This window comes from Lampris incognitus, chromosome 19, assembly GCF_029633865.1.
Source record: "Lampris incognitus isolate fLamInc1 chromosome 19, fLamInc1.hap2, whole genome shotgun sequence".
NCBI classification, from domain to species: Eukaryota; Metazoa; Chordata; class Actinopteri; order Lampriformes; family Lampridae; genus Lampris; species Lampris incognitus.
This window is the reverse complement of record NC_079229.1, coordinates 19,707,025-19,719,161: the sequence shown is the minus strand read 5'-3', so window position 1 is coordinate 19,719,161 and position 12,137 is coordinate 19,707,025. Positions and strand designations below refer to the sequence as shown.

The 12,137-nt window shown below is 46.4% G+C and overlaps 1 protein-coding gene across 1 annotated transcript in view; it reads left to right on the top strand.

The window, feature by feature from the left end:
* kcnh2b (potassium voltage-gated channel, subfamily H (eag-related), member 2b) overlaps positions 1 to 12,137 on the top strand; it is a 353,732-nt gene that overhangs the window by 316,051 nt on the left and 25,544 nt on the right. Inside the window, exons 8-11 of the mRNA XM_056299819.1 lie at positions 544 to 647; positions 3,040 to 3,178; positions 4,921 to 5,075; positions 11,838 to 11,932. Of these exons, the coding sequence (XP_056155794.1) occupies positions 544 to 647; positions 3,040 to 3,178; positions 4,921 to 5,075; positions 11,838 to 11,932 (493 nt within the window). The remainder of the gene's footprint in view (positions 1 to 543; positions 648 to 3,039; positions 3,179 to 4,920; positions 5,076 to 11,837; positions 11,933 to 12,137) is intronic.

Genomic DNA, 12,137 nt, shown 5'->3' with positions numbered 1-12,137 from the left:
GTAGGACTTTTTTCTGTCTGTTGATTTGCATCTTGGGATGTAGTGCATCTGTAAAAACATACTTATGCTAACCTTGTTATAACTTTTAACTATTATTAATCGTTCATGTTTCAAAGTCCTACAGTTTCTAATTGGTCTTGGCTTTCTGTGGAAGCTTTGTCTCTTTCAATGCCATCATGTTTATGGTTTTGCCTGTATACATACGTATGTACATAACTCTTCAACCCTTAATGCTCATCCATTAGGAAGAGGTGACCGTACCAAACACTTGCTTTTTTAGAGCTGTAAAACAAATGTCATCCACTTTTCTCTTCTCTATATTCCCCTTTTTCCATTTTCTCCTGCTCCCTTTTTGTCTTTTTCCCCTCCTTACCTGAACTCTCCTCCTCTCTTCTCTTCTCTTCTCTTCTCTTCTCTTCTCTTCTCTTCTCTTCTCTTCTCTTCTCTTCTCTTCTCTTCTCTTCTCTTCTCTTCTCTTCTCTTCTCTTCTCTTCTCTTCTCTTCTCTTCTCTTCTCTTCTCTTCACCTCTCCTCTTCTCTTAGGAGGATGTCAGCATACAGAACTGTACTTACTCTTGCTCTCCTCTAACCGTGGTTGATCTCATAGTGGACATCATGTTCATTATCGACATCCTCATAAACTTCAGGTCAGACCCAAAACACACACGTAGACCTCAGCTGTTGTTGTCCCTGTTGTACTCCTTACCTGTGCACTTCAGCAGTTTCACGTTTTGAGATAACGACTGTTGTTAACATCATTACGGGCAGAACAAGTTGTCATTTCGTTTAAATACTTATGGTGGCACAAGGGAAGTCCTATTTGGAGGCAGGGTTTAAAATCAAAATAGTAGTTGTACCAGCAACATTATGCTGGGTCTACAAAGATCAAATTAGTAGTAGTAATAGACCCTTTTTATAAACATGGCCAACGTACTTCCACCTCATTTAAGTAGGGTAAAAATCCCCATTGCCCACAATGTTAGAAAGCCAATTTTCCCTCACCTTCGGTACTTATATTTGAGTAAGGGTACAGTCACACATGCACAAAATTAACATTGTTGAATAGTCGCCTCCCGTTCACTTCCATTCTATGTGAGTGAAGGGGCAAATAAAACATTTGCTTCCGGTGGCGAAGGAAATTCGCATTTTCACTTCGCATGGAGTTCAACTTTGGTAAACTTTGACTAGCGAATCCGCAGCCTCAACCAAGAGCAAAGAAGTGTGTGTGTGTGGTTGATCCCACTGGGCGTCACATCCTGCACTGCCCACATTCAGCACGACAAGGTAAGGCCTGCCGAGGCGAAATTCGTAGCTTGTCGTGTTCCAGACATGTTCTTGCATCTGCTGAACATTAGAAATGTACCCCAAGATGCCACACTGGGCTCAGCTGCACAACAGTTGATGTCCAGGGTAACATGCACAAACATGCCTGCCAGCAAACACCTGCTGAAACCAAAGCCAATGAACACCAGGGAAATCCATACCCGTTTGTCGAAAAAGAGAGGAGGACAGAAATGATTCTACAACCGAGGCAGCCGACCACTCACTCCACAACTCCCAGGTGGTCCGTCTGCAAACAGAGAAAGGACATGACAAAATAGGCATCGTCAAAAGGGCTGCCGCTGATCCAAGATCCTACCTGGTTGAGTCTGAAGGAAGGGAGTACTACAGGAATCCGCGACATCTTCTACCTGTGGCAGAACCACAACCATCACAGACAGGGGCTGAGAATGAAGACCCATCTCCACCACCAGATCCACGACCTGGAAATGAAGACACACCCAGACCACATATGGTGTCTCAGTTTTTCCTGAGAACAGCTCCTGTACCCATTGGACCCTAACCCTGTCACTCCAGAGAACTCCCAATGCAGATACCCGCTGGACACTCATCCCACTGCTCCAGATATAGCAGCGCTTTCAAGCCCAACCCTAAGTATAGCACTTTATCCAACAGGGGCCTCTATAAATGTTTTGATAGTTAATTAATTCATTCATTCATTAGCCAAGCCGCTTATCCGAATTCAGGTCGCGGGACGCTGGAGCCTATCCCAGCAGTCATCGGGCGGCAGGCAGGGAAACACCCTGGACAAGGCCGCCAGGCCATCACAGGGCCAACGCATTCACACATTTCTGGGGTCCCGTGTTCATCTTTGTGTGGAGGAGAGGCTGGAGGGAGAGGTCACCTGGCCCTGGCAGACAGGCTAGCATTTTACACCGACACTAATGCAACATGGGACATGAGCTCATCCTGACATCTCCCTTTACCTCTGCGGCAGGCATCACTTCACCATCTAATCACATCGCCGTATAATTCAACCATTTGATTGTTAAGTAAAGTTAAAAAAAAGGTTCATCAAATGTTCACTCTGTTTCTTAATACATGGGGAATTCTTTATATCTGTTTTGTTCTGACAGATGCTTATTTTAGTACAAAGGAAATCTTTATTGTATGTTTTCGTTTATGGCAAGTATTAAACCTAAGAAGGGGGATGTAGAGTAATGCATGATATGCTACTGTAGTTGTGTGACGTTACGTAGCCACGTCACTGTACGTACGTGACGCGTCCCGGTCAAGCGGTTGTTTTTTGTTTGTTTTTTTGTGTGCATGTTGAATGCCGCCAAGTGCCATTGTCCTGCTGGCATAAAGGTTGCTAAACAAGACCTCCGAATCGAGTCATTCTACACTTATTTTGTGTTTGATCATATAGCATATATCACAATACAGTTGCTGTTGGTGACATAGCTTTGTTTTTCTGCTGTGAGAGGACGGCATGACTTGTAAAAAAGCAATTTGACCGTGGGTCATAAAACGCTTATAGCCCTGACAGTACTGTTAGCGTCAGTTATTTTGTGATGAAGAGGAACTATGTTGGCCATTTCTGTGAAAAGTAGTGATATAGCAGTAGAATGTGTCCTTATCTTAGCAGTCAGGCTAGTCTCAGCACATGTATTCAGCAGCTGCTTTGTTGTCAACACAAGTATTATTTCTGGATATAATAACATCCAATAATACCCATGTCATCCCTGTTCCTCTTAGGACCACCTATGTGAATGCTAACGACGAGGTGGTGAGCCACCCACTGCGTATCGCTGTACACTACTTCAAAGGCTGGTTCCTTATCGACATGGTGGCGGCTATTCCCTTCGACCTGCTCATCTACCGCAATGGAGAGGAGGTGAGGGAGGGAAGGCCATAGGGAGGGAGAGATAGCAGGAGGAAAAAACAAACGATGACAGGAGGGTGAAAGAGAGAAAACATGATTCTGAAAAGACGGTTCGGTAAAGCCGGTTCCTAACCATCAAGGTTAGTTTCGTGCAGCTTAGTTTAATTTATTTCAGCTAAGTTTAGCTAAGCTAGTGTTTAAGCTAGGTTTAGCTGGTTTAGATTTATTTTGCTTAGTTTTGATTTATTTTGTTTTGTGTCCATAAAGGGAAACAATTTCATTTTGCTGTATTAATTTGCATAAACATATAACAATTTACTCCATGCACAAACTCATATATAAACAAATCTAGCACACGGAAAAAAGTACAATGACATACAAACAGTGTCAGACAGTCCAGACCAGCTAAACTGGTTAGCAGTCAAGAGAGAGTATGGTATGGGTGTCCGGGTAGCATAGCGGTCTATTCTGTTGCCTGCCAACATGGGGATTGCTGGTTCGAATCCCCGTGTTACCTCCGGTTTGGTCGGGTGTCCCTACAGACACAGTTGGCCGTGTCTGCGGATAGGAAGCCGGATGTGAGTATGTGTCCTGGTCGCTGCACTAGCGCCTCCTCTGGTCAGTTGGGGCGCCCGCTCGGGGGAATAGTGTGATCCTCCCACGCGCTACGTCCCCCTGGTGAAACTCGTCACTGTCAGGTGAAAAGAAGCGGCTGGCAACCCCACATGTATCGGAGGAGGCATGTGGTAGTCTGCAGCCCTCCCCGGATCAGCAGAGGGGGCGGAGCAGCGACTGGGACGGCTCGGAAGAGTGGGGTAATTGGCCATGTACAATTGGGGACAAAAAGGGGGAACCCCCCCCCCCCAGAAAAAAGAAGGAGTTTGGTTTGATTAAGTGAAAGAGGGATTCCAGGAGGTGGATGGTAGAAGATGTATAGGGAAGTGAAGTTCTTGAGTTGTGTGTGTATTCCCCACATACAGAGGATGAAAAACCACTAAAGCTGAGGTTGTCAGGGTCTCTCTCTTTGAAGCTATTCATCACTCATTCTTCTGATAAAGCATCTAATTCTTTTGATTATGTGAATTCAATATTGAAGTGATGTGAACATCTATGTTATAAAAAATTTGTTATTTGGATTGATTTAGCCAAACACCAGCCAAAAAGATGATACATGTGGATACTGCTGAACGTCAGAATGTAGAAGCTTTGCTGGGGCTTACCTCATCGATGCTGTCCTGGCTTGGCCACTGAGCCATGAAAGAGATTTTCCTTAGCAGGAGAACACTATTTACCCTGAGGACACACACATGCACACAGACAGACGTGCACACAGCAGAACTAGGCCCTCTGCCAGCGCAGTAATCTTTATTTGTTTGTTTTATGGGCACAGCTGGGGCCATCCAAAGACAAGTGTTAAAAGGTAGGAATACACGTAGTGAGTAGGTAGCCAAGAGTGATAAATGGGAGTAAAGATTCACCGCCTCCACAGCAGTGAATCACACCAGGACAGTGCTTCTCCACATCCAGATAGCAGGGTGTTGAGTAACTGCTCAGGGTTTGTTTCATGCTGTTCTTTGTTTTATGTCTTTAGTGCACCCTTACACTCTGACTGATCTGTAAACGATGTTTTATTACACTGTACTTCCTGTCTCTTTGCCTCCTTCTCTCTTTCGGTGTCTCTTCCTCTTTGACTCTTTTTCCCTGTCACAATCCCTTTTTGCTCTCAACCCTCCATCTGCCCTGTCACCCGCCAGACAACCACTCTCATTGGTTTGCTGAAGACGGCCCGTCTGCTGCGGTTGGTCCGTGTTGCCCGGAAGCTGGACCGTTACTCAGAGTACGGCGCAGCAGTCCTCTTCCTCCTCATGTGCACCTTCGCCCTCATCGCTCATTGGCTGGCCTGTATCTGGTATGGTACTCTAGATAAAGCCCACTGAGGCAAATTTGTAATTTGTGATAATGGGCTATACAAATAAAATTGACTCTCCTTGACTAGACCTTGTCTGACAGATGAGATTAAAAGAAAAGTAAAATCTTAATAAAAATGCAATTTGGAAGATTATTTAATTGGTTACACTTTATTTTAGGGGGTCGGAAATTACCTAATAATTTCCTAGTAATAAGGTGGTAATTATCACGTAATTTCTTAGAAATAATTTCAACCTTATTTCTAAGAAATTACATGATAATTACCACCTTATTACTAGGTAATTCTGACCCCCTAAAATAAAGTGTTACCATTAAATTAACTGACAATTTGTGCAAATTATTAAAAATAAAGAGCTCTGGACATCCGGGTAGCATAGCGGTCTATTCTGTTGCCTACCAACATGGGGATCGTCGGTTCGAATCCCCATGTTACCTCCGGCTTGGTTGGGCATCCCTACAGACACAATTTGCCGTGTCTGTGGCTGGGAAGCCGGATGTGGGTATGTGTCCTGGTTGCTACACTAGCATCTCCTCTGGTCAGTCGGGGCGCCTGTTCGAGAGGGAGGGGGAACTGGGGGGAATAGCGTGAGCCTCCCACGCGCTACGTCCCCCTGGCAAAACTCTCACTGTCAGGTGAAAAGAAGCAGCTGGCGACTCCACATATATTGGAGGAGACATGTGGTAGTCTGCAGCCCTCCTCGGCTTGGCAGAGGGGGTGGAGCAGTGACTGGGACAGCTCGGAAGAGTGGAGTAGTTGGCCGGATACAATTGGGGAGAAAAAGGCGGTAAAAATCCAAAAAAGACAAAATAAAATAAAGAACTCTTATATCTTAGATAGCCATCTCCAAAAGTCAGTTTCTAAGCAGATTTCCCTCATCATTGATGAGTTCATGAATGCCGACATTGAAACTTGAATCTCCTGGCTCGTTAAATACTCTGACATCGTGTCATTTCCACACACGGTGAGTAAGACTTGAAGCAAAGCGATCATAGGTCATTACATCAACCACTTTTTTACTTAAGTTTCCTGTGCCAAAGGACAATGTTAAATTAATTTGTACTTGCTGTCTTCTATGTCGCCGTCTGCCATCTTGTCTGTGGATGCTGATGTTGGCTTAGACCGGGGGTGCCCAACCTTTTTTGAACCAAGATCTACTTTTACATTTGTCAGCCAGCCGAGATCTACCAGCCCAAATATGGAACCACATTACTGTAATACCCATTCAATACACACGACAAACAGAAAATAGTACAGCCACTATACTGTATAGTTCTCTGTTAAAAAAGCAGAAATAAATGTCATTCTCTACCTTATTGGGACCGTTGGCACTGGGAGGAGGAGGATAGTTTCTCCTAGTCAGGGTTGTAGCAGCTGGTTGCAAGCCTTAGGCAGGCCAGAAGGCAGTCATCTGTCATTGTGGATCTGTACTTCCAACTTGATGATCTTCATGTGAGAAAAAGCAGATTCACACAGGTAGGTTGATCCAAAAAGTGCTGCGAAGTTCATGGCACATCTGCTGAGGATGGGGTACTTCTCCTGCAGCAGTAGCTCCCAGAATGCTCCCTTCACCCCTTGTGTTGCCCTGGATTTAATCTCAATGTCAGTTTGAAGTGTGAGGATCTCCTTCTCCACAGCAGGGCTGTCCATGTGAAACAGTGATGCCACTTTGGAGGCAATGTCATCCACATCAATACTTCCAAATGGAAAACACAGACAGCTGGCAACAGGTCCAATGGATGCAAAGTCAGTAAAGCGCCTATCAATCTCTGACAAGATGCTCTGAACTTGCTCCTCATAATGTGCATTACCAAGCTGTGCTGTGTCGTTACCCTGACGTTTAAGTTCTGCCTGCATGTGAGCAGTTTCGCAGGTCACTGCATTGCAGCCTACTTAACAGCAGTCGGAGCTTGCTTTTAAACGCGGTCACTGAGCTGATCATGTTTATTACGCCTTTATCCCTTCCCTGTAGTTCTAAATTCAGCTCATTCAACAAGCTGGTGAGATCGGTTAGGAATGCCAAATCCAAAAGCCACTTGTTGTCCTCTAGCTGTGCATATTTAGTGAGCTTGAGAAAATCTCTGATTTCAAGCAACAACTCACTGAATCTCTCCACAAAATGTGCCTCTGCTCAGCCACCTTACATGACCTTGCCTCTTCATGGTTGGTCAGATTCGATGTCAATCAAGATGTGAACACAAGGGACTGCCGATTTTTTTTTTTCCAAAATCTAACTCAATTCTTCAAAATCATCTCGCGATCGACTGGCAATCAGCCCGCGATCGACCGGTCGATCGCGATCGACTGGTTGGGCACCCCAGGCTTAGACATTTTGCCCCTTCTCCACTGAAGAGTGACAGTGGTTGAGTTTCTTACCATCGAACCTATTTGACGACATGCAGCAGACAACATGGCCCGTCCTTGTGGCATTAGTGGCAACACAAAAACACTCACAACTTCTTCATAAATGGTCAAACATGCCAGAAACTTTTCTTACGGGCTCTCAAAATTACAAACTACTAACTCTAGCAGGTTTTTATATTACATTTTCGTTCCTGTTAAGGAAGAAATTTCAACCAACCTCAAAAATCAGAAAAAGATCTTGAACATTCCTTTTTATTCTCCCACTCAGAACTTCTACCACATCAGATAACAAGCAAAAACAGGCTTGCCTTATTGGAGACAAATACTAGTTGTATGTTATGGCAAGGCTTGTGCCACGGGAAGGTTCACAGATAGATACAACGGTGGTCAGAGAAACTGGGACCACCTCTCTCCAATGCTTTTAGGAGATTGAGGTGGTAAATCTGTGTTGCAACTCCCCTGCCATTACGCACAACCTCATAGTCGACATCCCCCGCTCGTCATGTGACCACTAAGGATCCTTGCCACCACTAAGGATCCTTGCCACTTGGCAAATAATTTGGAGCTGGACATTGGAAGTAATTTATGTGGACGTTGTCTCCCGGTGCAAATTGACCCAGTCACGCTCCTCTGTTATACAGGCGCTGCTGACATTCTTGGGCCTAGAGTAAATTCTCCGGTGATAACCGCCCATGTGTATGGGGATTTGTTCTCAGGTCCAGGATGTACTGTACTTCATTTTTACTGGTGTGTGGACTAGTCTCCTAGCTTTCTTTAATCAGGTCCAACGCACCCCTCCATGTTCTGTCAAACAGCAAGACAAAGGGGGAAACCCCCATGGAGGTCTGTGGCACCTCCCGCACTGCAAATAACAGAGGATCCAACCATTTATCCCAATTTCGGCTATCCTTGTGTACGAACTTACGAATCGTGTTTTTGTGTGTTTTATTAAATCTTTCCACGAGCCCGTTGGTTTGAGGGGGATTCACACTCGTACAGATCGATTTTATACCCAATAACTCGTCTAGTTTGCGTAGTGTACGTGGCATAAACGATGTGCCCCAGCCCATCAAAATCTCTCTCTGGATTCCGATGTGGCAGATCACATGAAACAGTGCCGGCGCAACACTTTTAGCTAAGGTGTTGCACGGCTTCAGGATAGCAGCTTGCGTAATCCACTATGACTAACACAAAGCAATATCCCCATGTGCTCTGATTTAATGGCCCAAAGAGGTCCATACCACTATGGTCAAACAGGACCTCAATTAATGGTAATGGACGCAATGGTGCTTTTGGGGTGGCTGGCAGGTTTACCAATTGACATTCCCGGCAAGACACACACCGTTGTCACAGTGAACGCCCAGCCAGTAAAATCAAGCCATTATTTGGTCAAGTGTTTTATCGTAACTGAGGTGACCTGCCATGGGGTTGTGATGAGCCACCTGGAAATTCAGTCCCCGGTGGCCTTTAGGTACTAACAATCGAGTGGTTTCTTGTCCGGTTTGAGTGTCGCAGCACACCCGGTCTCTAATCAGTGCCAAGTATGGTGGAGTGAGTTCAGCGTTTGGGTGTTGGCCATCGGTGGTCATCACACGGTCAAAGGCAAAGCGCGGTGTGTCGTCTTTAGTCTGCTTGATGGGGAAGACCGCCACTGAGCGGACCACTGGAGACATGGTCGACTCCCCCTCACCTGACTTGGATGAGCTTGTGTCACCACTTAGTACCACACACCGCTCACACCACCCTGGCTGTTACTGTCATGGCCCCGCTTGTCTTTCTAACCACTTTATCAAACCCCGGCAAATCTGAACCAGATGAAAGAGGCCACAACACGTGGGAACTAACCACAGCCAGGACTTCATATTTTTTTCCCTTATATCTAATTTTGATGGCCACCACCGGATACTTGTGAATATCGTCATGCACACACCGAATTGTGTCTATGGGTGTGTGTGTGTGTGTGTGTGTGCGCGAGTGTTTGTGTGGGGGTGGGTGGGTGGATACAGATGGGTGTGATCACCTGCTTGGGGCCGGGATGAGGCGAACTGCTGGCTTGCCGAGGTGGTCCTCCGCCAAGGCAACAGCCTTGTCCAGGTCCTCAGGATGATGGCACTAGACCCAGTTGGCCATCGCAGATGGCAGGCAAGTAACAAATTGCTCCCGTGACACTTGGTGGATAACATCGTGGATGTCCTGGGGACCTGGATGTAACCACCATCTTGTTGCATCATGGAGCTGCGGCAACAGGATGAAGGGGCAGCCAGTGTCCTCCAGGCAGAGCGTCCTGAACCAGCGCTGATGTCCGTCTGGCATGAGCCCCAACCGGTCCATGACCACTCAACTGATCGTGTTATAGTCCCCCTGGGAGGACGCCGGCAGGCTGTGCGTGGTGGCTTGAGCTTTGCCAGTGAGCAGGGGAAGCACGCACACAGCCCATTCCTCCTCCGTCCACCTGCATGCCAATGCTTTGTCTTCGAAGATGTCCAAGAATGGCATCCGGGTGGTGTGGCAGTCTATTCCGTTGCCTACCAACACAGGGATCACTGGTTCGAATCCCCATGTTACCGCTGGCTTGGTCGGGCGTCCCTACAGACACAATTGGCCGTGTCTGCGTGTGGGAAGCCAGATGTGGGTATGTGTCCTGGTCGTTGTACTAGCCCCTCCTCTGGTCGGTCAGGGCGCCTGTTCAGGGGGGAGCGGGAACTGGGGGGAATAGTGTGATCCTCCCATGCGCTATGGCCCCCTGGCGAAACTCCTCACTGTCAGGTGAAAAGAAGTGGATGGCGACTCCACATGTATTGGAGGAGGCATGTGGTAGTCTGCAGCCCATTCCAGATCGGCAGAGGGGGTGGAGCAGCAACGGGATGGCTCGGAAGAGTGGGGTAATTGGCGAAGTACAATTGGGAGAAAAGGGCGGGGGGGGTAAGATATCCAAGAATGCCTCCGGGTCATTCATTGGCAGATGTCATCTTGGGGAGGGCGATCTGGGAACGATGAGTCGGGGAAGCGGCCAGATCATCCCTGCGGGCAGCTGAAGGGGAGCCCAACAGCTTCCTCAGGAGAGCCTGGTCTTCTGCCTCCTGAGCAGCCATCTCCTACAGGGCTTGGTGGTGCTGCATAAGTACCTGGCTGTCCTGGACACCGGCGATTCGGTGCAAGAGTCACCCCATTGCAGTGTCTGGCATCCATAAGGGACACCACTGTAGCAAGGCTCGTGCTATGGGAGGGTTCACAGATGAAGGACAGACACGGGTTTGGCAGAGACACTTTTTATTTCTCAAACTATTTACGATTGTCTTAGTTGGCACGCTGCATGGGCCTGTGCTCAGTGGTGCCGGAGTCTTTATCTGTCTGCTCCTCTCCGTGTAAGGAGCCTCTCTGTTGGTTTTCTCTCTCCCTCTCTCTCTCTCTGTTCCCCGCACAGCTCTCTCTCTCTGTTCCAGTCAGTCCAGGGCACAGCTTTATTGCAAAATATGAAGAGCAGATAGTTAGTGTTGCACACCAGAGGCTGATCGTCAGTCAGCCTCGCTATCGTGTCTGCTCCCCCGCGACCCATGCCCCTTTCCCCTCCGCCTGTAGCGAGGCTCAACCACACCCTACTATCACATGGGTTAAACAATTTGTTTTAGCCTAATTACTGTTTTATGTGTCAATTAGACAATGCAAGTGCCCTAAATGTTAAATCACCCAATTAAAACAAGAATTATTTACAACTGCTATGATTTGCAGTTATCATCCAGTCCAAATCTGTTGCACACAGAATGACACCATCAGCCCTTTACATTTGAGGGCCTATCTGGATTATGATTGATTGTAAAAAAGAAGGGGAAAAAAAAAGAGGAAAAACACTCGAGGTTTTACTCCTTTTTAAAAAAAAAATCAGAATCCCTCCCTGAAAAGTGGTTTTTAGCAAGGCCTTTGTCCTACTGTCTTGTCACATTTGATGAAGACCAGATGTACATTTTTATTGTTCATAGTGAATTGCATACAAGAACTGTGCCCTGATTCAGTATGAAAGATTTCATTTTGCGAGGCTTTCAGGAAAGGCTCTGTTACAAAGCAAACAGATTTAACAACCAAACAAACATTAAAAATCCATTATGATATTAATATGTCAGTATCAGGACTAGTGTAATTAATGATAAATGAAACTGTCCATGGAGCAACTGACAAGTACTCAAAGTCATGTATCATTTCTCCACAATACACGAAGGTCAGTTTGATGTTTCGAGACAGAACACTGTCTGTACTCTGCTCTCGTAACGTCTGGGACACTCTCAGCTGTCTGTGCCGTGGTCTCTGTGAAAACAAAAGACAGCCTCTCACTAATGTCGGTAATTATGTAAATATGGTGTGTGTTACTGTGCTCGGTTTGTCCAGGTACGCCATTGGCAATGTGGAAAGGAACGGGTCTATCGGCTGGCTTCACTCCCTGGGGGACCAACTGGGAAAACACTACAATATTTCCAACCCAGGTACTGAGAGAGAAAAAGTATTACCGCTGTGTTATTTATAGAAATACCTGTACTTTTAGTTGTAGTATTGGTTTGCTCTGTCCGCTGGAGGGCCATTTGGGTAAAATCAACCGTGACTCCCTACCACGTATTGAGGGTAAAAGTATAATGCAGATTTGTGAAACGTTTTGTTCATTTACTGTGTTTTACTGCAGTGTTAATGGAT